At 44.7% G+C, this 27,695-nt stretch overlaps 1 protein-coding gene across 2 annotated transcripts in view; it reads right to left on the reverse strand.

Annotated features, from left to right (window-relative positions):
• The window catches only part of REV3L (REV3 like, DNA directed polymerase zeta catalytic subunit), a 222,351-nt gene that overhangs the window by 122,775 nt on the left and 71,881 nt on the right, over positions 1-27,695 (reverse strand). Inside the window, exons 1-3 of one of the 2 annotated variants that reach the window (XM_025184747.2) lie at positions 8,365-8,893; positions 7,819-8,008; positions 3,030-3,104 (exon numbers count right to left, since the gene is read on the reverse strand). In XM_025184747.2, the coding sequence (XP_025040532.2) occupies positions 3,030-3,104; positions 7,819-8,008; positions 8,365-8,395 (296 nt within the window). In that variant the 5' untranslated portion in view covers positions 8,396-8,893. Of the gene's footprint in view, positions 1-3,029; positions 3,105-7,818; positions 8,009-8,364; positions 8,894-27,695 lie in introns of those variants that run through there. The other variant, XM_075923987.1, reaches the window with a different exon arrangement.

Here is a 27,695-nt window from a genome sequence, read left to right on the forward strand (position 1 = left end):
TTCAGTATCTGAAAGTAAGTGCAGAAGAGCTGCATCCATCTAGTTATAAAAATCTCTACAGAAGTAGCCTAGCACAAGTTCTGTGGACTGATCCAATGCCCTCAGAAGTCCATATAAAGTTTTCCACTGACCTTAGTGGCTCAAGGCCAGGTGGATACATAAAGGTTATTTGTGACTTTGAAAATCTCCTTTGCCATAGTAACCAAAAAGTCAAATGTTTGAATGTTACAAAACTTTACACGTGTAGTACAGTACTTTAGCTTTTTAACAAAGCAATCTTTGTAATGCAGTATATATCCGCAGATAAATATTTTCTTCAAAGGACATTAATGCATCTTTGTAATGCAGTATATATCCGCAGATAAATATTTTCTTCAAAGGACATTAAAATAAACTTATTTACTTTTGAATAATTACAAACATGCCCAGTTAATTTATCTAAATGTGAGAATGGTATTTATATTTGATTATATAATACAATAAAACATGATCTAAAAATCAAAACTAGAAAATTATATGAAGAGACTATAATAAGAAAGTAGTTCAAACCAGAATGGTTAAAAATCTCCTGTTCAATATATGGTTCCCAGAACAACTGTAACTCAGCCACATTGTGCATGTACAATATATTATAACAAACTTAATGAAGAAAAAACGAGCACCTTAGAGACTAACACATTTATTAAGTCATGAGCTTTTGTGGGTAAAACCCACTTTATCAGATGAGTTGGAGTGAAAATTACAGAATTCAGGATATATAACAGCAAAAGAAGTTACTTGTCAATTGTAGAGCCAGTGTAAATGAAACTAATTAAGTTAGGGTGGATGTGCCTCATTTGGTGTGGAAGTGCAAATATCAAAGGTGGGGAAATTGCCTTTGTAGTGCATTAACCAGCTAAGATCTTTATTCAAACCTAAGTTGATAGTATTGAACTTGTAAATGAACTCCAGTTCAGCTGTCTCCCTCTGTAATTGGGTGATAAAATTATTTTCTTGAAGGATGGCTACTTTTAAATCTATTACTGAATGTCCAGGGAAGTTAAAATGTTCCCCTACAGGTTTGTGTGTGCTAACATTCCAGATGTCTGACTTGCATCCATTTATTGTTTGCCATGTACATTGGTCAAACTGGACAGTTTCTACGCCAGAGGGACATTGTTGGCACTTGATAGCATATATCATGTCCACTATCACTAATGATGCCACAGGACTGCTCATTGTTTTTAGAGTTACAGACTAACACAGCTACCCCACTGAGACTTTTTACTATATGAAGAAGGATAGCAAAATTCTATTATGCTACTTGTTTGGAACAAATAACTTTTTGGACAATTATTCACTTAAGACCAGACATATCACGTGAGGCTAATGTTCCATCTACCATATCTCTGACAGTGACCAGGAAGTGCAAGAAGCAGTTGAAGCTTTAGGGACACTTAGAGCATGGGACTGCATCAATGACCATATTAGCGAGTAGTCCTTGATATTCGTTTTTTCATAATTTAGATTTAGATTTTAGTAAAGTTAACATATGATATAAAATATTACATAGGTCCAAGAGATTTTAGTTATGCTATGAATTTTAATTTCTTGGGATTTGTGCAATGGATCTTAATCATAATGCTGCATTAACTACTCTTTGTATTTAATAAACATAATGTTTATTAAATGATGATTTATACTAAATTACCTGACTTTTCCATATTTTAAATTCCAGAATTTAAAATTTCATAACAAGCATTTTTATTTATGAAAATTCACCTGATAGTACTTGAAAGATTACTATGCTAAATTCAATCCTGTTTAAACCTCATTGATTTAAACAGAATTACAACAAGAATGTTTTTGACTAGATGTTTTTAAGTCTGCCTAGACAATTAATTGCAGCTAACATTTCTTGTTTTATTTCTGTTGCATAAACTATTCTTTAAGACTACTTCTGTGCTTAAAATTAGATATAGGCTCACATATTTTGCTGAACTGGGATAATAATTAGTAACATTATCATTGGCTTAAATTCACATGCATCTTCCAAATGAAAACACAGGCAGTCCCCAGGTTACGTACAAGATAGGGACTGTAGGTTTGTTCTTAAGTTGAATCTGTATGTAAGTTGGAACTGGCGTCCAGATTCAGCCGCTGCTGAAACTGACCAGCGGCTGACTACAGGAAGCCCGAGGCAGAGTTGCTCTGCCCCGGGCTTCCTGGAATCAGCCGCTTATCAGTTTCAACAGGCTGAATCTGGACGCCAGTTCCGACTTACATACAGATTCAACTTAAGAACCCCAGGCGTCCCCAAGTCAGCTGCTGCTGAAACTGATCAGCGGCTGATTCCAGGAAGCCCGGGGCAGAGCAACTCTGCCTCAGGCTTCCTGTAGTCAGCCGCTGGTCAGTTTCAGCAGCGGCTGACTTTGGGACGCCTGGGGCAGAGCAGCTGGGGTGCTCTGCCCCAGGCATCCTGATTCAGCCGCTGCTGAAACTGACCAGCAGCGGCTGAATCAGGACGCCTGGGACAGAGCAGCTGGGGTACTGCCGGGTTGGTCCAGTAGCGCCCAGAGCGGCGCTGTGGGACCAACCGGCAGCGCCTCAGCTGCTCTACCACAGGCATCCGGAGAAAAGCCTGGTCTGCTGGGTGGGGGGGAGGGGGGGCGCACTAGCTGCCCCCCGCCCCCCAGCAGACCAGGGAGACGCGGGAGGCGGGACCGAGATGCGCCGCGGTCCCGCCGCCTGGGTCCTCCACGGCTTTGCTCCCCGTCTCCCTGGTTTGCTGGGGGGAGCCCTCCCCCCAGCAGACCAGGGAGACGCGGAGCAGCTTTTCTCACCCCGGAGGATGCGGGTGGCGGGACCGCAGGGCATCTGGGCGTCCCGCCGCTCCCGTCCTCCGGGGTGAGAAAAGCCCCGTTCGTAACTGCGGATCCGACATAAGTCGGATCCGCGTAACTCGGAGACTGCCTGTACATCTCACTTCCCTTTTTTGTTTATATGCTATAATGAAAGCTGTTGAGAGTTCTAATTTACTATTGCCTTACCTTTTCACCATTGCAGGATTGTAAAGATAGATCTTCATAAACTCTTTCTCCTTTTCATGATAACCATAAAAAGGCCTGGAGAGCAATAAAACAAACAAAAGATTACCAATTATATTGTAGCAATATTTACACTTAAATTCCCTTTTTCTAGTTTGTGTTTACTTTTCTCCTCTCTAGTATATATGTTGGGCATTACACATTTCTGGTGTTTTAGTCACAATCTAAATCTATTTAGAATAGTGATAGAAATGTAGCCGTTTTAGTCTGGGGTAGTTGAAGCAAAATGCAGGACAATGTAGCACTTTAAAGACTAACAAGATGGTTTATTAGATGATGAGCTTTCGTGGGCCAGAATGATCTGCGCATGCGCAGAACGCAGAACCGTGTGGTTGGCGAGCCCTGGGGATGACTACCCTTCTCACTTGTCTTCACAGCTGGCCCAGCTGCGAGCAAGGCACATCCAACACCTCCTGTGCCAACCCTGCGAGAGCCACAGGCAAAAGTGTGGGAACACCTCAAGTGCCTCCCTTCCTTGAACAGGAACTTTGAGGAGGATTGCCAGGAGCGCAGGGCTTACCAGGAGCTAAGGCGGACGATCTGGGAACAGCTGTTCCACCAGAATGAGGCCATGTGCTCCAAGATCACCACCATGATGGAGAGCCTGGTCAGTCCACCAGCTACCCCCTTCCTTCTGCTCCCACAAGTCCCTCCAGCACCCACTTCCTTCCAACTCCCTCTAGCACCCGCACCCATCCTGCCCCCCAGCTTCTCCTCCTAGCACCCCCCAGGGCCACCAAGGGTTGTGCACATGAGGCAGTGGGACCTCTTGGGAAGCCGAGGTGTCCTGACATACCTGAGGTAAGCGCCACTCTCAGCCCCATCCTTGAACTCTTCCTCCTCTCCCCTACCAGGTTCTTTCACCAGTCCCTCCCCAATTATATATGACTGAAATAAAAATTACTAAGCTTATTGTTTCAAACATAAAGTACGGTTTATTTTATCTGATGGAGAGGAGAGTAGGATGGGAAGGGAGGAGTGTGGGAGGAAAGGCACACCGAGTAATGCAGAGGCCCCTTGTGAGGAGGCCTGGGGGAAGAGTCTCATGGCTAGCCTTGACTGAAACTCTCCCTCAAGGCCTCCGGATGAGCACAGCTCCCTGATGGGCTTGCTGGATGGCAGCAGCACCTGGCTGCTCATAAGCCCTAGCCAGCTGTACAGCCTCTGCCCCCCACCCTGGCAGGAGAGAGAGAGAGAGAGTAATTTTTTGCACAGTTCCAGAAAAAATGCAACATGACTATGGCTTCCTTTTTACATTAATTTCAACATTTTAAGTGGGTGTTTATTGGTCAACGCTACCAAATAATCAACATTTTTCATTATACTAACTTGAAATGTTTTCACATAGCTTACAGTTATTTGTCAAAATATCTCACAAATTATTATAATAGGGTTTTTTTACATTTTCAATTGAATTTTGTTGATCAGATCAGTTTCTCACTGAAGATTCTGCATCAGTAGTGGTAGATCATGTACATACAGCCGGTGCTGCTTAGTGGGGGGGTATATTTAAATGTACGAAAATTCCTAATGCAAGACTTCTCCATTTGTAAGCTTTTGTATATACAGTAAACTCCATTGGTCTGTCATCTGATGGTCCAGCACTCCTGATAGTCCGGCACCATCAGGAACCCGGAAGTGTTCCGGGCAGCCAGACCATTGGAGCTGCTCTGCTCCCAGCTTCCCCGATTCAGCCGCTGCTAAAATTGACCAGCAGCTGAATCGGGGAAGCTGGAGGCAGAGCAGCTGGAGTGCTGCCGGGTAGGTCCCGTAGCGCTGCCCCTCGGGGCTGCGGGACCAACCCAGCAGCACCCCAGCTGTCCCCGATTCAGCCGCTGCTGAAACTGACCAGCGGCTGACTCCAGGAAGCCCGAGGAACAGCTGCTCTGCCCCGGTTTCCTGGAATCACCCCTGATCAGTTTCAGCAGCAGCTGACTTGGGTAAACCTGGGACAGCAGCTGGGGTGCTGCCGGGTTGGTCCCCGCAGCACCGAGGTGTGGCAGCGCCCCAGCTGCTCTGTCCCAGGCATCCCGATTCAGCTGCTGCTGAAACTGACCAGCGGCTGACTCCAGGAAGCCCGGGGCAGAGCAGCTCTGCCTCGGGCATTCTGGAGTCAGCCGCTGATCAGTATCAGCAGCAGCTGACTTGGGGACATCTGGGGCAGAGTAGCTGGGGTGCTGCCGGGTTGGTCCAGTAGCGCCGAGGAGCGGCGCTGCGGGACCAACCCGGCAGCACCCCAGCTGCTCTGCCCCAGGCGTCCCCAAGAGCAGCTGGGGTGCTGCCGGGTTGGTCTCGCCGCGCCAAGGGTCGGCGCTACCGGATCAAGCCGGCAGCACTCCAGCTGCTCTGCTGCAGCTGTCCCCGATTCAGCCGCTGCTGAAACTGACCAGCAGCGGCTGAATCAGGGACGCCTGGGGCAGAGCCACACTATCGGAAGGGGGGGGGCTATGAGGGGTCTGGGGGGGCATCCCCCCTACCCCACCCCAGACCCCTCATAGCCTCCCCTTCCGATAGTCCGGCATATCTGATAATCCGGCACCCCCTGGGTCCTAAAGGTGCCGGATTATCAGAAGTTTACTGTATAGTGTAACATCTAATATGCAGGGAAGAAGGTTTGAATTTGTAATTACCTATGCATACAGTACTAGCCTTTGCAATAGTCTGAACTAAACAAAAAACCTAAATTAGTTTTTATTTTCTGTGACAGTTATGTACCAGTAGGTATTAGTGTTAGAGATAGCAATATACATCTTCCTACTATGAATATGTAAAAGCTATAAAAGAAGAAAGTGGCCTAACAAGTAGTGAAGACTAAGTCCTCAAACAAAGTCTTTGCTTGCAGGGCAAGGGCTGGTTACAGCTTTCACCTACTATGTTATCTGCACTATGACAAATCCATTTGACCCTAACATACATCGAGAGGTGATTTTCAATAAGACTGCAAGTTTGTCTAAGAGGTCACAGAAGTCAGACTCTGATTTTCCAGAATCTACGTGACTTCTGCAGCATCAATGTGGCTGCCCCCAGAGCTCCCCCAGATAATGGTCAGCTGCGCTTGCCACTGCTTAGTGGCCCCAGGCAACTTGCTATGGCATATGCCAGAGCAGCAGCACTCCTGAGTGCTCCCCAAACAGTCACGGTATGCTGAGCTATCCCGCCCCCCCATTCCCTGGAGCATCTGTGGCACCCTGGGCTGCCTCCCTCCTCCCCAAGCAGCAGAGGGGCCCCGGACCACATTTCACTTCTCCCCCCTCAAGCAACAGCACCAGAGTGCCCCCCCCCCCAAAAAAACCTATAAACATTAGGTCCCTGGAGTCCCCTAGAGCACCTAAGATATAGTCAGGGGTATTTACAACACAAGTCATGGACAAGTCACAGGGTGTGAATTTTTGTGTATTACCCGTGACCTGCCCATAACTTTTACTAAAAATACTCATGACTAAAACATAACCTTATGTATCAGCATATCTACTAGATTACATAAGAGGCTCTTCTGAAAATAGGATATGTTAGTGAAGAATGGTTGGAGAAATTTGAGACAGATGAACTTGATTCTGAAAGGACACACAGGATCTTCAGGCCAGTCAATAAATCTGGCATCAAAACATTTGTGTTGTGTGAAGTTCTGTTCCTTTTGTTTGTTTTAAACCTGCTACTTATTAATTTAATTTGGAGATCCCAAGTTTGTGTATTCTTTATTCACTTTCTACACTAGTCATGATTTTACAAATCTCTATCATATCCACCCTTAGGCATTCCAGTCTTATTAATTGCTCCTCATATGGCAGTCCTTCCATACCCCTAATAATTTTTGTTACCCTTTTATAAACTTTTTCCAATGCCAAGATATCTTTTGGTGGCCACATCTGCACACAGTATTCAAGATGTGGGCATACCATGGATTTACAAAGAGGAAATAAGATATTCTCTGTCTTATTCTCTATCCCTTTCTTAACAATTCCCAAAATTCTGCTTCCTTTTTTTGACTGCCATCACATATTGAGAGGATGTTCAGGTAACTATTGAGACAACCAGGAGGCATATAGGAACTGTAGAATTTGGAAAATACTAGCTTTTACTTACAGTAGAACATCAGAGTTCTGAATTGACTGGTCAAACACTAACACACACCCTTCTCTCGTTTGGAACTGGAAGTATGCAATCAGGCAGCAGCAGAGACCCCTCCCCCTCCAAAAAAACCCCCAAAACCAAAACCACCTACCACCAAGAGCAAATACAGTACAGTATTGTGTTAAACTACTAAAACAATAACGGATTTTTTTTAAATGTCAACAAATTAAGAAAACTGTTTCTGTGCTTGTTTCCTTTAAATTAAGATGATTAAAGGAAGCAAATACAGTACAATTCTTTAAACAAAAAGGAAAGCATTTTTCTTCTGCATAGTAAAGTTGCAAACTGTATTAAGGCCAAGTTCAGAAACTTTTGAAAGAACCATACATAATGTTCAGTTATAAACATTTAAGAGTTACAAATAACTTCCATTCCTGAGGTGTTCATAACTGTATGTTAACGTTAAACTGTTATTTTACTGTAGTTATATTATTTTAATAAACCAGACCCCAAGAAGGGGTATTGTTAGATGTATATATAAGCATGTGTAGTTAATAGTGAGTTCAAGGACAAACTAAGTCAGTGGACCTACCCAATGCCAAACTAGGGACACTGGTCCCTTCTACATAAACGAAATTATCATAACGTAAATCATACTTACATTCCAGATACTAATGACACTTTGAACACATGTTGAACAGTAGAAGATGGATTGCCTAGAGCCACATTGAGTGCTCGGTCAATGCTGAATGCCACCTGACGAAGATAGTGTTCTGACGGCTTCCCATAACCATCGTATGGCACATAGAGATAAGGAAAGATACCATGTAAATGGAGACAAGTCTTCTGACCTAGAAAGAAAGAAAAAAGTCAAACTTAGCAGCTTTTTGATGTAATAACAGATGTAAAAATATTCAGCCAACTACCATGAATATAAAATCCAAATACTTGGGTTTCCAGATGTTCCAAATGGAACCAAAGTTATACTGTAACAGATGCTAGATATACAGACTTCTATCTGCTTAAATAATCAATAAACAGGGTACCTTCCACTTAAAAAAAGTACTAACTCTCAATTAGGGATGTGAATGGTTAACTAGTTAAATGGTAAGCATCACCCTTACCAGGTGATGCTTACTGGTTACAGTTAACTGGTGGCTTGGCTGTGACCGCTGCACTATGAGCAGGGGCTGGAGCAACTCCTTACCAACCCAGAAGCAGCCCCCCGGCCACGGCATGATGGGCCCAGATGGAAGTGCCTCCGACCCCCCGTCTAAGTGGTTAACCTGTTAAACATAATGCTTAAGCATTTAACTGACTAAACGGAATTTTACATTCCTACTGTAAATAGGGAGTGGCGGAATATTTAACTAACAATTGAACATTCTGTTCTACAGTATAGTTCAGCAAGGAATGAACCAAGCATAAATCAGCACCTGATCATAACATTTTGAAACTCATTGTGTTTCAGTTTCCTTCTGAAATATGAAAAAATTAAAATCCTATGGGTACGTCTACACTAGCCCCCTTGTTCAAACTAGGGAGGCTAATGAGGGCGACCGAAATTGCTAATGAAGCGCGGGATTTAAATATCCCGTGCTTGATTAGCATATTCCCGGCCAGTCGCCATTTTGGAAACTGACTAGCCCGAAGTAACTGCCCGCGTCTACACGCGGCAGAGAAGCGGGATTCCGAGATAAACCTCTTAGTTCGAATTAACTGTTAAATCTCATTCCATGAGGATTAATGAGTATCTGCAGCCAGATAAGGACTGGACAGCGGGGGCTGTCCCAGGGACAGGACGCTGCAGCCAGGTGCAGGTTGGGCTCTAATTGGGGCCTTGTTGGCAAGCTGCCGTGGCTGGATCCCAAGCCAGGCCACTGCAGCCGGGCTGTTGTAGCAGTCATGGGGCCACCTGGGCTGGCCCACTGGGACTGCCACAGGAGCACAGTGCTGGGGACAGACTGTGGCAGTCAGATGGGGGCTAGAGCTGGCCTGCCACAGCCAGATGGAGGCACCTGCTGCCACCAGCCCCTCTAACTATCCTGTCTGGGAGTGCATATGCATCCCCTACAGAGTGCTCTCAGCTGGCCCTTTAAACAAGCAGCGTGCCCCAGCCAGCTCTTGCCGCAGCGCAGCTGGTTCTTACCAGGGCTTACCGCCTTACTTTCACTTCTGGTTAAAGGTGAAATAGACCACCTTGACATGAGTAATTATGCATTTTAAAAATTTCAATTAATTTTTCATTTTAATTAAAGTTGCATGTATTTTGGGAATGACAGAAGAACCATATTTGGTTCTGTACTGAGGCATATTTGTCTCAAGAGCCATAGGTAGCTGATAGGTTTGTAAGCAACTAGTTGACTATCCTATAAGCAAAAGCTTATCAGATAGTCAACTAGTCCCTCCTTGCCCCTTCCCCGCCCCACCTTGGGAGGTGGCTTAAAAACCCGTTCCCTCCAACATTAACTTTGTTAAGTGCAAAGAAGGCAGGGGGGTAGCTGGGACCAGGCGCAAGCCCCAGCTCATGCCTTGTCACAGTTCAATCCCCCAACTTGACACACTGTGTTTAGAGATGGGGGGCCAGCTAGCAGAATAAACACTGCAAAACCTGTCTGTTATTCTCAGACACAAACTTATTCAATCTCATTCCCCCTGAGATCCAAAAAAGACAAGACTGGTTCCGTGCTGCCACCACCCAAGTGATTACAAGAAAATACAAAAATAAACCCTTTTCCAGGGAGAGATCACTTGGGAATCTTCTCCCCTGAGGTAAAGCTCTCCCCCTGCCTCAACCTCCGTTTTGCCTGGAGTTGAGAAAACAGAGGGAATCCATAGACAACAATGGACTCTGCCCTTATATCTAGGCCAGTGGTCTCCAATCTTTTTAAGCATAAGATCACTTTTTGGATTTAAGTCAGTCCAGGATCTACCTCAAACCCAAATACCTCTACCTCACCTCTTCTTCAAGGCCTGGCCCCTGCTCCACTCCTTCACCGAGGCCCCACCTTCCTCATTCTGTGAAGATGGGGTACAGGAGAGGGGGACAGAGTGATATCAGCGCCCTCTGTCTCCCCAATCCTGCAAAACAAGTAGGAGGCTCCCAGGGGCAGCTCTGAGGCTCTGGGCAGAAGCAGTAGGGCAGTGTGGGGAAGGGCAGCTGAAGTCCTGGTTTCTGATAGCATCCCAGACAAACCAGTTAGGATCACCTGTCAGAGGCTCCAAGATCTACTGGTAGATCCTGATCTACTGGTTGGTGACCACTGTCCTAGGCACTTAATCCTAAGGACACAACAATCAACCAATACCAGTTAATTAGAATAACATGAAAACTCTTATTATCAAAACAAAACCACTGTTGCAAGCATAGTAAATTGGCTACGTGGTCAATAGTCACAATTGTCACAGACTCGGAGAAAGACCCTGGGCTGTAATTCTTAGTTACGAAAGAGAAAAACAATTAGCTAGCTCAGACATGATTTCTAAACCCGCAAACAAGGAAAACAATTAACCCTGATGGACTATCTAAACTTTTCCCTACTTACACATTTCAAGAAGTCCATTCTTGGACAGAGAAAGCATCTCCCATCACCCTCAATACCTGGGAGAAACTGCTCTGATCTCAAGAAGAGAAAGAAAAACCCCCCTCTTTCTCAATTTGAAATTCCTACCTACATTTTTATTGGCTGATTGCCTGAATCCCCACTCCCTCATAAGTATAGCTCCAGTTTCTTGACCCTTTCCCCACTCTTCTGGTAAGTCACATTCTCCTTAGCAGCTTCCATTTATGACATGCCTAGTCCCAGATGCACCTCTGCTTTAAAAGACAGAGCCACAGCTGAGTTAGCTCCTGGGCTGGGAGCTAACCCCACTGCGGCTCCCTGCTTATTGACTAATCGACAAGTCGATGGAAAATCCATCAACTAGTCGATTAAACTAAATTTAACATCCCTAGTTGCTGACCCCTGTCCTATGGTATGACAACAAGATAATACTCAAAAGCAATAAATAAAACCAACATGTATTTTATCAATCTTACAGTGAGGGGTCTCTGGTCACAATGTGTTCAAACAAAGTACATAAGATGGTGAAGGTCGTTCCACTCATCTTTAAGAATGCCAGGAGCCAGTTTGGCCCTCACCTTAATTATTATTTATATCTTTGGATGTTAGATAATGTGTAATCAAATGGTCACGTACAGAGCTCGCCGAACCGCAGCGAGCCCTGCTCGCCAGCCGTGCTGTCCAGCAATCTGCACATAAGCAGATTGCCCGAACCCGGCTATTCCAGGTTGCAATCTACTCACCATAGGGGAGTACACTGCAATATTTGTCGAGTCCTGGTCATTTAACCACATCACATTTTAGCAATTACAGGACTATTCGATAGTCTCTGGGGGCGGGACCGGCAGCCAGTGTGCTCCCAGACCCAATCTCAGGCAGCCTCCTGCCACCCTGTGCTGCTACCTCTCCATCAGAGGCAGCAATGAGGGAGGAGGCGGGAGCTGGTGCCCCCTCCCACCTCTGCACTGCTGTCTATGATAGAGAGGCAGCAGCATGGAGGGTGAGGGGGCTAGCGGGAGCTGATATGCATGAGGAGCTGGTTTTTAAGATACAGAGGCAGCAAAGTGGGGAATGCAGGTAGTTGACACGATTAGTCGATAAATCTAAGTTTATTGGTTAATCATGTAATCATCTATATGTTGACGTCCTTATTTGTATCTTTGTAGTGTCTAGGAGCCCTACGTCATGGACTCTGTCCCCACTGTAGTATACGCTCTCTGACCCAATCACCTTTACCACTCCTCACTGAGCCAGCTTTTCCACTGGTCTGTAAATGAGACCCAGGGCATTTGTTCTGAGAACCAGGAAATGCTTCCTGCAGAAATGTCCTAGATATACCCTGTACATGGGTACCTCCCCATACTGATGCTTTTGTATTGAATTTATAGATTGGTATAGAGAGTCCATTTGATATATTCATTTATATTTAATTCTGCCCATTCTAGAAAAACTGTATGAATATCTTTTAAAAAAAAGAAGAGGATGTGTTTAATGTCCGATTCATGCATAATTGGACATTAGGGTTGGTCCTGCTTTGGGTCTCTTATAGCCCTAGGATTCTATGATAATGAGCTTAGCATTAAACAGTGCCACCATAGCACTGGAAATATAAAGTAAGGAATCTTAACTACAAATTTTATGGAAAATAAAAGGACGCAATAAATATTTTAAGTGGAAAAACTCACTACTCTCCATTTTAGGGTAAAGTTAATTATTAACAGGATATACATAATGGGGGATGCTGCTCATATATGTGGTTGTGGCTGACCTGGAATTTAGAAAGTGGTAAAATACATTCAATTCTTTTCACTTGATAGATCTGTAAAACAATATTATTGAACCTTTTTGCTGTATAAAAGTTATACATTTTCTAAATTCAATAGGGACAAATGCAAAGTGCTTGACTTAGGAAGAAATCCATATTACACACATACAAAATGGGAAATGACTGCCTATGAAGGAGTATTGTGGAAAGGGATCTAGGGATCATAGTGGCCCACAAGCTAAATATGAATCAACGGGTGTAATATATTGAGAGAAAAAAAAAGCAAACATTATTCTAGGATGCGTTAGGAAAAGTGTTGTAAGACAGACACGAGAAGTCATTCTTCCACTATACTCTGCACTGATTAGACCTCAACTGGAGTATTTTTTCTAGTTCTGGGCGCCACATTTCAACAAAGATGTAGAGAAATTGGAGAAAGTCCAGAGAAGAGCAACAAAAATAATTAAAAGTCTAGAAAACATGAACTATGACAGAAGAGTTAAAGAATTGGGTTTATTTGGTCTAGAAAAGAGAAGACTGAGAGGGGATATGATAACAGCTTTCAAGCATCTAAAAGGTTACCACCAGGAAGCGGAAGAAAAATTTGTTTTTCTTAACCTCTGAGGATAGGAGAAGAAGCAATCGGCTCAAATTACAGTAAGGAAGATTTAGGTTGGGCATTAGGAAAAACTTCCAAACTGTAAGGGTGTGTCTAAACTACGCCACACCCCCATGAGCCACGTGCCTGGGGCCAGCAACCCTATGCGCCACGTGGCCACAGGCGGGGCCACCCATTCGCTGCAAGCCTGAGGCCGGCACCCTCCAGAGCCACGCACACAGGGCCAGCACCCCCCCATAGCTGTGCGCCCAGAGCCGGCACCCCCCATAGCTGCGCGCCTGGGCGCGGGGCAGCCAATTTGCCATGTGCCAGGGCTAGGGCGGCCAATTCGCCGCGTGCCCAGGACCGGCGCTCCCCATGTGGCCAATTCGCTGCACGCCCGGGGCCGACACTCCCCATGCATCCAGGGCTGGCGCCGCATATGCACAGCGCGCCTGGGGCCAGCACTGCGCATGCGCCACGCACCGGAGGCAGGGTCAGCCCCAAGCACTTGGCGGGCACACACAAATGCGGTCCATGTTGGGGGCCACTGCACTGGAGTAAATCTCCTACAGAGGTTGTGGAATCTCCATCATTGGAGATTTTTAAAGAGCAGGTTACACAAATGCTTGTTAGGGTGTGGTCTAGTTGGTGTTTGGTCCTGCTGTAAGTACAAGGGATTGAACTTGATGATCTCTGGAGGTCCCTTCCAGTTCTATGATTACATACTCCCCGAAGAAAGGACTATTGTCTACTTCCTGTTTCCAGGTTCTGAAGATTAAAGGCCCAAACGATATACCAGAAAAACTAACCCATTCATGGGAGTGCTTGTTCTGAACTGAAACTGTTATGAACATGTAACCACAGAAAAAACCCTTTCTAGGCTGAATAGTTCCTTACCTTTACTGTATTATTCCCAGAAAAAGAGATTTGTCTAAACAACCCTACCTGCTTTTTGTCTTCAGAGACTAACCACAATAACAGCCAAAATGTATAAGCTACCACACAGTTCTTTCTAAACAAGTAAATTTTATTCTTAAGATAAAAGCACTAGAGAGAAAACATTAAAAAAAACCACAAAATCCTACATGCATGCTAAGATCAGAGATCACACTCCTTTCCCACCATCTCCTCAAGGGTTCATAGTCGATTTCACTCCTTCCAATGCTGCCTTTAAGACTGGGGCCTTCTGTGGACCAGAGATGCTGTCCATTTGTTGCATTAGAAGAAAGCCACTTAGTCATCTCAAACTCAGGCTATTTATTCAGAAGTCCTTTCTTTATCTGTTGGTTACTGGACAATCCAGACTAGGTTTCTGAACTCTCCCCTGTAATAGGTGATTCACAGCTTCAAAAGCTATCTCTTTAGGTGGGGGTTTGCAATCCCCTGCTCCTCAGTAATTCTACTTCATACATATTGTCCCAAAGATCAGTCATGTCTAGGACGTTATTCAGCATAGACTTTTGAAGTTCATATTATCTCACATTAATTCTTCCTTTTAAACAAGTTCCATACAGTAGTACACAAACATGCATTTTCAATACAATGCACCCCAAAGGTATTAAACATAATTCACTATGGTTTAACTTAATCCCATGTTTGCCTGAAATACTGTTGTATCCATAACCTTGGATAACTTATAACTGCAGTCAATTATGCTGTTTAAAGTGTCTGAAGAAAAAGAGAGACAGACAGAGCGCAAAGTGCAGATGCTGCCCTGTTCAGGCAGCCTAGCTTGCTGAGAGTACACTGTGTAGACTTGTGCAACCTATGAAAATACCTCATTTGGGAAAAAGATGTGGGTCTCTACCCATGAGAGGTAGTGCCTGAGGAGATGGAACCTTAGAGCTGGTGTGCTTGGTTATCTAAGCTTTCATAGTAACTATTTTGTTTGCATGCACATTAGGATAATATTCATATACGGTTGATATGTTGTTATGCACTGCTTCATTTATCCAAACACTTAATAAGCCTTTAAACAAAAGAAAAAAACAAGTTATCATTGAAACTAGGTCCAAAGAAATATTTCTAGGAAACATGTGTTTTTCAGATTAATGCAATAAATTAAGTTGATGTTTATTAAACATAGCCAAAATTAAACTGCAGCCTTTAAAATGAAAATAAGAGTGTACTCATTTTAAGTCAGTTTTGCAGAAATGGCCATCCATGCACACTGTTTTATAGGACTTGGTCAATAAAAATAAAGTTAAAAAATAAAATGGAAAAACTATCTTGAATGACAAAATTATGTTCTCCACACAGTGATGTTATATAAAGAAAAATCCCAACAGGGTAACCTAAGCTACTCTTAAAAAAGAAAGAAGAGACTCCATTATTATCCAATTTAAAAAGCTTTACATTTTCGTCACAAATTATGTAGATTGTTAACTAAACATAAAAGCACTCAATACTATTATTAGTAATGAAACTTAATGGTACATTTATTTCAACTGCAACTATTTATCAATGAACACAATTTCTCAGTCAAAAATACTGTTTTATAAATCAAACTTTTCTCACACAAAAGTTCACTTCTTTAAATGCTTTTCACATCCTCCTTCATACTCAGATGTAAAATTCCAAATGAATTAAGATTTAAACTACTGCTTGCCAGTAGGGAAATCATATGAAATCTACAGACTAGCGCATTTTTCTATTTCAGTAACACAAAGTTTAAGTTATTCCTCAGCTAAAGTAATTATTAGTCTAACTGCTGACAACATACATGGGCCTTTATGGAACTAATTGCTTTGAGACTTATTAGCTCTAGCTAGAATGGGTTGGGAATTTTCTGACAAAACAGAGTTTTCTTGGAAAACACCAATTTGTTGATTCCAAAATGTTTTGTAAAAACATACTAGGTTTGACAGACACTTGATGAACCACAGGCAGGGGCTCACATAGCTTCTAGGCTCCCTACCATGGAACCAGGAGATCCTAGGGCTCTTGGGAGCTTCCAGATGTGAAGCTGAGAGCCTGAAAGTTGTTAGGTAGGCTTACCGCTCTGAAGCAGCCCTGCCATTCTGATTGCCTGTGTCTATGCTCACCTACACCCACAAACTAGTGAGTAATCTTCTGTGAAAGGTGTGCAGGGTGAAGAGCTAACTGGCCCCGGAGTCTGGAAGCCCTGAGATTACTATCCAGGAGTACAGATCATGTCAGCTACTGAATGAAATTGATACGATTCTTGTCAGTTTTTCAAAGGCTATTCAGTAGCAGGCAGTGGTGAAAGTGACAAATTATCTCAGTTTCACTCAACAGGTGCCAGAGTCCCCAAAGGGCCACTTTGTTTCAGAAACACCATGTATTGGTGTTTCTGAAACAAAAGTTCGGGGATGAGTTTTTCAGTTTCCATGTCAAAGGATTTTCCAAAAATTCAAATTTGGTCTGAATCTGAAGAAAACCTATTTTAAAATATCTAAGTTTCCCACAAACCAGAAATCCCGTTTTGGACAGCTCTAATGCTCATGCATTTCATTTGCCATTGTATTTAGCTACTCTCACTCAAAAAATAATTTTCTTTTCTAAATAATGCTACTACATCTCTTTCACAAGTCTTGAAATCTTGATCTATTTGCTTTTATCAGCTTTCATTAGAAAAGAGATAAGTCAGTGGTCCCCAAACCGGGGAGGGGGAGGCGGGGCACGGAGGAACATTAGGGAGGTCACACTAGGAGGCCCAGGCCAGACCCTGGGAAGCAGGGAAGGAGCATCCCTATTCCTGTTCTGCCCTCAAACGCAGCACTGCTCCAGACCCCGCTCCATTCCACCCCCCCGAGTTGCAGTTCCAACCCTCAAGCTGCAACTCTGCTCTCTGCTTCACCCTCAGCCCAGCTCTAGTCTCAGCTCCACACCGACTTTTGCTCTGTCCTCATTTGCCTCTGGCCAGAGCTTCTCCACAATTTGCAATTATGCCCCAAGCTGAAGCTTCAGCCTAAGCTCCTTTGCTGAGCCAACTGTACAGTAATTGAGGTGGGGGGAGTGGGCACAAGCAGATTCCATTACTGGTAAAAGGGGGCAACAGGAACATTTTGAGCACCACTTAGCTAAAAATTAGCATTAAATTGCACCAAATGTTTTGGCAACAGGTACTGTGGAGCCCAAACTTGAGAGCGATATGCCTGCTTTTCATTGTACTGATGACAGATTCTAGCTCTGAAGCTGGCATTGTGGCCATAGTAGATCACTGGGGGTGCACCTACACAGCACCCGAAACTGAAAATAAGATGCGCAATTTGTGCTATGCAAATTGTGTAGCTTATTTCGAGTCTATTTTGAAATCACTTATTTCGGCATTTGGTGCTGTCTACACAGCATCAAATTTCGAAATACAGCGCTGTTTTGAGCTATCCCGTACTCCTCATACAATGAGGTTTACAGGGACAGCGAAATACGGTGGACACGTTCAAAAGACATGGGGTAGTTATTTCAGGATACCTGTGGTATCCCGAAATAACTTTGCTGTGAAGATATACCCTGGGAGAATCCACTGGTCTCATGAAACTGAGATAGAGGTTCTCAGACCACTCCTACTACCTGGTGCCTGTAAGGGGCCTGCCCAGGCTTCTCTAAATGCATTTTACCTGTGGCTAATGAACTAGCTTCTTGGAGCCATTGGCTACTCTGAGCAATTCAAGAGGACCATCCAGCACACAGCTGGCACAGGACTAAGGGAGCACAAATACCAATTTTTACACAATACCTCCTCCCCAGCCACAATCCCGAGTTGCACCATGTGTTCCTCAATCATAGCCAAGGATTTAGGCCTAACTCTCACCCTCATAAAAATAACAAATAGTCTTGCAGCACCTTAGAGACTAACAAAAATGTAGATGGTATCATGAGCTTTTGTGGGCACACTCACTTCTTCAGATGAATGGAGTTAAGGGGTCCAGTTTCCAAATAAATAGCAGACTGGACCCCTTAACTCCATTCATCTGAAGAAGTAGATTGTGCCCACGGAAGCTCATGATACCATCTACATTTTTGTTAGTCTCCAAGGTGCTGTAAGACTATTTGTTATTTTTAAGTTTCTTCCATTAGAGACCAACACAGCTACCCACTCTGAAACTCTCATGTGAATTCCCCCAGATGAAGTCTCCCATAGCTTTCAAGAGTCAAATTCTAAACAGCATGGTCTGAGATTAATATAACTGGTGCAGAGCTTGAAACATTCATCAAGTATAGGGGCCTGCAGCTTTTGCAGAATTTAAGCTGTTAATTAAAAACAAACTTCCAGACCTTATGGTTGAAAGATAATCTTACAAAATGTGAACTTACGTAGAGTAATGAAGCATCTTTCTGAGTCCACAAACAGCTCCAGTGACAGCTCCAGTTCTTTCTCGTTTAAACTCTGCGACTACTTATTAGGATCTGCTTGACCTCTTAAGTGAATGATGCTTCTATTCATGAGAACCAGTGAGGAGCCACGCTCGGAGACGAAGGATGTAGGGAGGTGGATGACAGATGAGCCCTTTTTGCTGAGTGAGGAGACAAGGGAGTATTGGAAAGTGCAATGGAGGCCTTAGAGACATGCAAAGTAGGTAAGTATACCATGTCTGGCGAGGCCAAGCTGGGGTAATAAGGATTACTGGTGTTCTCCCTGCTCTTATTTTGTTGACAACTTGGTAGTTGAGTAGTGTTGGCGGGATGGCATAGACAAGACATTGTAAAAGCGTCCCCCAGAGAGCGTAGTCCAATGCTCGCACAAGAACTGTACTGTGGACACTTTTTGTTCGCAAAGGTTGCAAACAAATCGATCCGTGAGAATCCCCAGAGTGCGAAAATCTTGTGGAGTACGCCGTTGTCCAACTCCCATTCATGGTTGGAAGGGAAGTTCCTGCTGAGGGTGTCCATCATGATATTGTTCTTGCCTGGCAGGTAAGCAGCTTGTATGCAGACATTGTGGTGTATACACAGTGACCATAGGAGTGTTGCTTCCCTGCACAGGAGGAAGGACCAAGCTCTTCTCTGCCTGTTTATGTAGTACATTGTGGCATGGTTGTCCATAAAAATCTGTACTGTGTTGCCCTATATCCATTGCAGGAACTTCTGGCAAGCATATCACACCGCTCTGAGTTCCAACACATTGATGTGGAGAGAGTGTTTGTGGGCCTGCCATTGACCCTGGACTGAGAGGGGCCTCGAATGCGCTTCCCATCCCAGGAGGGAGGCATTCATTGTAATAGCTATCGTCAGGGGAGCTGTGTGGAAGGGTACCCCAGAGCACACTTTTTTGGTCTGCCCACCAATCTAGTGAGCACCTGATCCTGTTTGGAAGCAACAGTAGCTTGTTGATATTGGTGTAGTGCAGTCTGTATACTATCCTAACCATTGCTGCATCAGTCTCATATGTAGCCTGGCGTGCAATACCACTGATGTGGCTGCTGCCATGTGGCCTAGAAGCTGTAGGCAAGTTCTTGCTGGAATTTGTGGACTGGTCTGCAACACTTTGATAAGGTGTTTGATGGTTTGGAATCAGTGTTACAGAAGGGAGTCTGATGCCTGGATGCAGTCAAAGTAAGCCCCTATAAACTGTGCTGATTGGAGTTTGCATTTGGTTAGGCTGATTTGGAGTCCTAGCTTCTGGAATAAGGACATAGCCTGAGAAAGTGCTTCGAGGGCCTCCTGGCAGATAGGTGCTCTGACGAAGCATTTGTCAAGGTAAGGGAATATAGCTACACCTCACTCGTGGAGGTGAGCTACCACTACTGCAATGAGTTCTGAAAAGACCCTTGGGGCCATGGACAGTCCAAAAGGTAGCACTGGAGGTGTACTGAGCCCAGTGCGAACCGGAGATACTTGCGATGCGCGGGATGCATAGATACGTGAAAATATGCGTCCCGGAGGTCAAGAGTGGATAGCCAGTCCCCTTCGTTTAGGGCTGGTATTATGGTGGCTAAGGTCACCATCTTGAAGCATTCCCTTCAAATGTAATGGTTGAGTTTCCTGAGATTGAGAATTGGTCTCCAACCTCCCGATTTCTTTGTTGTGAGGAAATAATGGGAGTAGAAACTTCTGTTCCTGTGATGTTGAGGTACTGTTTCTATGGCCACCAGATGGAGGAGATGGTCGATCTCATGGAGTAGAACGTTCTCGTGAGATGGGTCCCTGAAGAGAGACAGGGAGGTAGGGTGGGTGGAAGGGAAATTGGTAAAAGGGATGCAGTACCCTACTCTTACAACTTCTAGCACCTTCTTGTCGGAAGTGATTGCTGACCATTGGTGGAAGAAGGATAGGAGGCAGTGGCGGAAAAAATAGGTAGGAGTACGGATGTTCCTTATAAAGGGGTGGTACTGGACTCTCAACTTGACCTTCATAAGGTTTGTCTGGAAGTGGATAGCTGGTCAGTGGTCTGTCTGCGTTTAGTTTGACATTGTCTCCTCCTGTTATCAAAGTGTCTCTGGGTCTGACTGAAAAGAGAAGCTTTGTATCTCTGATTAAAGTATCTATTTTGTTTTTGCTTTGCTGAAGGCACATGGATTCCAAGGGTTCTTAACACTGTTATGGAGTCCTTGAGCGAGTGGAGCGATGCATCGGTTGTGTCCACAAACAACTTGGATCCCTGGAAGAGGAGGTCCTCCATAGTGGCCTGTATTTCCCAAGGAAAACCGGACAGGTGAAGCCAGGAGGCCCTCCACATGACAATTGCTGTGGGAGCGTGATGCTGTGTCAGATGCATCGAGAGCAGTCTGAAGTGCCATGCAGGAGATCAGCATTATTGACAAGTTGTCAATAAAAGGTGATAACTGTTCAAAAATGTGGTGGGTGTATTTAGCCAACATGGCTGTATAATTTGCTGTGCGTAGTTGCAACGAGGCTGAAGAATAAGCCTTTCTTCTCATAATATCTAACCGCTTCCAGTCTTTGTCACAGAGGGCAGTATGTGTTGCACTCTGTTTGCCTCTTTGATTGATGGCATCCTTCACTATAGGGGCCTGGATGAGAAAAAAGGAAATCTGACCCCCTGCAGTGCCACGTAATATTTGCAATCAGACCTCTTGCAGACAGGTGAAATCATGGCTGGCGTCTGCCATACAATCTTGGAAGGGTTCAATTGGCAAGGCTAATTTAGGGGTTGGTGCAGCATGGAGTATGCTGGTCAATCTATGTTGAGTCTCCTGGAAGTTAATCAGGGAGACCCTCAAGGATGTCAGCGACCCACTCAAAGAGCTCCTGAAAAGAGCAAAATAGTCATCACCCACCATAGGAGGTGGTGTTATGAGGGTGTCGTCAGGCAAGGAGGAGGATGATGTGTGTGTTGCTAGGTGAGAGAAGACTGATGATTCCTCATCAATGGAGGTAACTCCTGTTCCTCCTGGTACAGCAACCTGTCAATGGGTGGCAGGGATGATACTCTGGAAGCAAGAGTGGTCGGCATAAGCTGTTGACCTTGTAGCTGATGTTGAACCCGATACGGTGCCCACGGGTCCCAATAAGGCCAATTGGGGGGGTAGAGGCATGGGTGGGGGCAACCATTGGAGGGGTTGCTGTTGAGCCCCTGGCAGTATCAATGGTTGAGGCTGTTTTGTGGGAGAATGCGACCCCACCACCAAATCATCATCATCATCATCACCACCACTTGACAAAGGCTGTGCAGAGCATGGAGTAAGCGAATTCAGGAAGCTGCCAGATGTGGGGGTGCCATCAGTGCCGAATAGAGGGGTTGTAGGCACTGAGGATACCCTAAGCTCCTCTTCTGTGGTGAACAGTGCTGGCCTTGGTGCCTACGGTGCCGGTGGAGGCAGGGGTGGAGCTATGGCTGCAATCTGTGGTGCCGACGCAGTCCGTAATAGTGCCGAGGAAGAGTATGTTGGTACCGCATGTTTGTAGTTTTTGGGTGCCGGAAGTGACATAGGTGCCAATGGTACCGAGTACGGCTTTGCCTTTTTTTGGTGCCGGTGGTGCCCCGGCAGCAGCCGATTTGGCTTTTTCTTTTCGCGGTACCAACACATGCACTGCCAGTATCAATGGCACCTATTTTGCCTTGGCCTTGCCTAAAGGCTTAGTAGCCTTATGTAGGTCCTTTACCCTCGGGAAATGTTGGTACTTGATGGGCCCAGAACCACCCTGTCTGAAACCCTGGAAGGTGTTGGAGCAGAGGGCAATTTGGGCACTTGCGCTTGCTTTTTTGAGGGTCCATCACCCTTCCTGGAGGAATGGGGTCTCTTTCTGATGTGCTCAGAGCAAGAGTCCCTCATGGAGACACTGGACGGTGTGGCTCTTTCAGACATGGCCAGTGGCGACGGTTGGTGGGGGGGTTGGGGGGGATGAGTGCTCCGGATTCAAAGCCAGTCCCACTATATTCTCCAGTGAAAGGAGTTTCAATTGGAGCTCTCAGGCCTTCCTTGTGCGAGCTGTAAGCGGTTTCCAATGCTCGTGGAGTGCTGTGATATGCTTGTGGCTCAGGAGGTGCACACACTTAGAATGACCATGGGAGATGGGAATAGACAGCCTGCAGGAGAGGTAACACTTGAAACCTGGGAAGCCAGGCATTCCCAGGATAGTTGAACTATGAGGCAGGAACAACTGGCAGTCTAATAGAAAAAAAATTTTTTTTTTTAAAAACTACGTAGCAAAACAATCAGAAACTCTACCTAACTGAGTAACTGTAACAGGAAAAACTATGAAACAGCAGAACAACTGCAGTTCCGACCGACGCCGGTAAAGAAGGAACTGAAGGGATGGTTGCCACGCTTGCATGGTAGCAGCACCGTGTGTGCCATCTGCCACGCATGTGCAGCACACCGGAGGGCACTGCTACCAAAAATCTCCATCCAGATGTGCCACAGCGCTGCAAGACCTAAGGTAGAGCACCCACAGGGACACTCCTTGAAGAAGAATCAATTTACTTTAAAAAAAAAAAAAGGGGGTGGAGGGAGGACGAAGAAAGTCTACGCACAGTCAGCCAGAAACATCAGAGAAGTGCAGTAAAGTTAACTAAAACTGAAGAAAGAACTACAATCAAAGAACAGCAAAATATGAAGGAAGTGTCCAGTCTATATGTAAGTAGAGAGAAAAAAAGAGGAGTAACATTTTCTGACCACTGAAATGCCCAAGCACACTCAACCATCTGGTGACATGGTTCAGACAATACTGGAATGTAAATTTCAGATATGAACACAAATGTGCCAGAGCTACAAAATATACAGTCTAAGAATGATCATAATAGTACCTTAGGAGAAAAGCCTTTTCATAATTTAAAACTGGATTCTGCTCAAGGTTTCAAAAAATTATCTGCCTACAGGCTAAGATCAAGCATTTCAGCTGAAAATAAAAAAATAAGGTATTTAACGAGTGAAAATGATTGGAAGCAAGTTTGTAATTTCAAAGACTTAGACTACAGAGTTTTTTGGTATAAAAGGTGCTAAGCATATCAGGTCGCTTTCGTACTTTTAACAATACTTCTGAGCTAAATTTTTCAATGGATAGAAACCAACTTGCATGTGTTAACATTAGGGATGTAAGCAACTGATTGACTATCCAATAAGCAAATACTTATCCGACAGTCGACTCAACTGGTCACTCCGCCCCTCACCTGCCCCTTGCTGCTTCTATAGAGAGAGGCAGCAAGGGGGAGGGGAGCAGGAGCCAGTGCTGGGGGGAACTGTAAAGCCAGCTCAACCTCAGAACTGTGTCAAATGGAGGCAGGGGAGACAGAAGCACAGTGGAAAATGGCATTAGTGGGGACTGCTTCAGTCCCTGCTTCCGCTGGCTCCCACTGTGGGCGCTACTGCTCTTCAAACAGGGCTCTTGTATGTTTCAAAAGAAGAAGTGCAGCAGAGATCACAGGGTGAGCAGTGACTCAAGCAGTCCCCGCTCGCCCCATGCTCTCTGCAGCACCCCCTCCTTGCTGCCTCTATGCAGCAAGTAGGGGACATGAGCTGGGTCCCTCCGGCACTGTCTCCAGAGTGTCACCTGCTCCCCCCTGCTGCCTTTATCAGAGGCAGCGGGGGATAGGGGATGCTGATGCAAAGCAGCCCCTGTCTGCAGAGGTCCCAGCAGGGAGCTGGCCTCCTCCAGGGACAGGGGCTCTTGCCACCCAGCAACCGTTTTCGTGGCAGCCAGGGTTGTCTGCTGCGAAACAGGAGCTGCTGGACTCAGTGCGAGCCAGGACCAAGCAATCGCTATGCTGTGCCACTGCATTTTAAACATAGTAAGAGCCCAGCAGCTCTTACTACATTTAAAATCAGAGCCACAGCATGGGTAGCATTGGAGCCAAAACAAGCCAGAACTACTCAGTCCCAGCTTGAGTCAGCTCCTCTAGAGCTACCCCCCTATGGCTCTGCAGAGGTGCTTACTATACAACTATACAATTAGCCAAATAATCGCATTTTAAATGCAAATGTAGATATGCAAACACACAGTAAACTTGGGTACCCTTCTTTAAAAATCTGCACTTAAATGCAATTTGGATTTTGAAATTGGCTTAATAAAATTACATTGAAAAGACTACACTGTAGTTAGTACATCCCCATAAAAGTATCTTGAATTTCATACTCTTTTTTTCCCTAACTCTCCAATTTCCTTCTTAACATCATCTCTGAATGGTATGTAAACCATATCCAGGATGTTTTCGTATCATTAGCTATTCTGTCCCTGTTGGTATCTCTCAATTTCCAATATCCAATCAGGTCTATATTTCCCATCTTGTTACCTTTACTGGATATATCACAGCTCTCCCTAAATCCAAGTTCTCAATCGAAGTTTATATTTCAAGGTCAAACTGGAGACATATTTTGTATTAGCATTTTCCCATATATCTTAGGGGTCTTATTCACTTCATATATGTTTGTATCTTATTTATGAAATGCAACAAAAATTTTAACATATTTTAGAATTTAGCAAGATACAAGAAAAGTGGAGTCTGCTATCAAAGGAAAATTCCAATACTTGCCTACTCTGAAATTTAGACTATGCTCTTGTCATTAGACTGGAGTGATCCAATTAAAAGGAGCCAATCTAAGCCATAGGGAAATAGCATACCGAATCTGTTACTGTATGTATGAGAGTACTTAATTGCATTATATTTAAGCTCTCTCTAGAATTGTTGTAACTGTTGAGATATCAAGCTGTTTGTTGCAGAATGTTAATAAAAGTTCAGGAAAAAAGCTGCACTTCTTTGAATATATAAAAAAACTTGTTTTAGAAAGATTTTTGTTCATATGAAAACTCATGCACAAAAAACTAATTTAATTTTTAAACTTTGAAATCTATGAAAAACTCTGGACAATTATTTTTTCAAACAGATATACTGAGCACAGACAACGTAGTAAAAGAATGCATATGGAGGGTATATGCCAACTTTGCTACTACAGGATGCAGAAAAATTTAAATACTAAATGAGTTGTTTCCTTTAGCGCAGGGGTGGGGAATCTTTTTTGGCTCGGGGGGCTGCTAACCCACAGAAAAATCAGTCAGGGGCCACACACAAGTGAGAAGCAAAAACAAAAACAAAAAAATAGAAAAAAACCCTCCCTGACATGGCTCTTATTGGTTAATCTATTCAATTACTCGCATCCTTCCCCCTTGCTGCCTCTGTACTATAGGCAGCAGTGCAGGAGGCGACCAAAGGAGGTTGCCATGAAGTCCTGACTCCCCACGATCAGGGACTGCTTCTGGACCAGCTCAGGCCACCACACACAAAGACTGCTTCGTGGCAGCCCTCCCCAGCAGCCTCTGTCCATGGGGACAGCAGCCTTTATCTGTGGGGAGCTTGAACCCCCCCAATCGACAGGGACTGCTGCCACCCTGCGCTGCTGCCTCTGTATCGGGGTGGCATGGGGCGGCAGGAAGCTGGGCCACGAGGAGAACTGGTTTTCAAACTGGCTCACCTAGTAAACCGGCTCCTGCCTGGCACTCTGCGCTGCTGCCTCTGATACAGCAGAGATAGAGGGATGGAGTAGCAGAGCCAAGGCAGGCTTACCCCTGCCCTAGCCCTGCACCACTCCCAAAAGCAGCTGGCATATACAGCAGTGACTCCTTGTGCTGCCCCTCACCTATAGGCGCTGCCACAGTTCTCGGGTTTTTGATTAATGGGAGTTACAGCAGTGGTGTACACTGATACAGATACAGCAGTGCGGAGTGGCAGGCAGCTTCCCGGGAGTGGGGCTGGAGTGCACTGGCTGCTGGCCTCGCCCCCGGGGACTATAAAATAGTCAACTAACTGCTAAGAATTCATGCTGTTAGTCAACTATTCTATTACCTACTATCTAGCATACCTATCCCAGGCTAGTAGATTTGGTATGCTCCATGACTGTGGTGGGGGGCCTGGAGCACCAGTGCAGAACCCCCAATGTTTGGGGGGAGCTCTGAGCCTTGTGGGCCAGATCCAGGCAAGCAGGGGACTGCATCTGTCCCCAGGCCTTAGGTTCCTCACTCCTGCTTTAGCAGTACTAATAAACAAAATGAGAAGACAATAGATTTGTATGTTCAAGAGATTTTTACATTCTCTCAGTTAATATATATTGCACCTCTAGATTAAAAGTAGGATTAAAGACTACACCTGTAAAGTAGAAGACTCCTTCTCCCAGTCCCTGCAAAGATCCTATTAAAATGAGTTAGTAAAAAATAATTCTGCAAATGCATATTTTAAAGAATTAGTATGAGAAAGGAAATCATTAAAGGCCACCAAATCTGATGCAAGAAAGGTGTGTGTGTGTTCTCCCTTCTGGTCTTACCCTGAGGCATAATTAGAATTGCCTCAACCTAGCTCCAATGTACACAAAAGTTTCTAGCAAAAGTTGCGTGTTACTTTGAACATGATATTGCAAGTTCTTAAAGATGTGGGTCGCAAGCCTTGCTGACACCTTAGCTAGTAATGCAGTGATCCTGTAGGTACTCTCACCATGCTGCTAATACAAACTCTGTAGCTCAGAATACTGTGACCACCCTCTCTCAAGACAGGCTAATACAAGAGGAATAAACTTGAATATAGATACCACTACAATAAATGATAAGCCCTTAGTATGTCAACTAGAGAGAAAACATACTTTGAAACTTAACTAATTGCTATGCCACACACAGATAGAAATTAACACTTAATCATAGAATCATAGAATAATAGGACTGGAAGGGACCTCGAGAGGTCATCGAGTCCAGCCCCCCGCCCTCAAGGCAGGACCAAGCTCCGTCTACACCATCCCTGACAGATGTCTATCTAGCCTGTTCTTAAATATCTCCAGAGAGGGAGATTCCACCACCTCCCTTGGCAATTTATTCCAATATTTGACCACCCTGACAGGAATTTTTTCCTAATGTCCAATCTAAACCTCCCCTGCTGCACTTTAAGCCCATTACTCCTTGTCCTGTCCTCAGAAACCAAGAGGAACAAATTTTCTCCTTCCTCCTTGTGACACCCTTTTAGATATTTGAAAACCGCTATCATGTCCCCCCTTAATCTTCTTTTTCCAAACTAAACAAGCCCAGTTCATGAAGCCTGGCTTCATAGGTCATGTTCTCTAGACCTTTAATCATTCTTGTCGCTCTTCTCTGTACCCTTTCCAATTTCTCCACATCTTTCTTGAAATGTGGCGCCCAGAACTGGACACAGTACTCCAGCTGAGGCCTATCTAGTGTAGAGTAGAGCGGCAGAATCCCCCAATTGAAGCTTA

The sequence above is a fragment of the Pelodiscus sinensis genome, chromosome 3, assembly GCF_049634645.1.
Source record: "Pelodiscus sinensis isolate JC-2024 chromosome 3, ASM4963464v1, whole genome shotgun sequence".
NCBI lineage: Eukaryota > Metazoa > Chordata > Testudines > Trionychidae > Pelodiscus > Pelodiscus sinensis.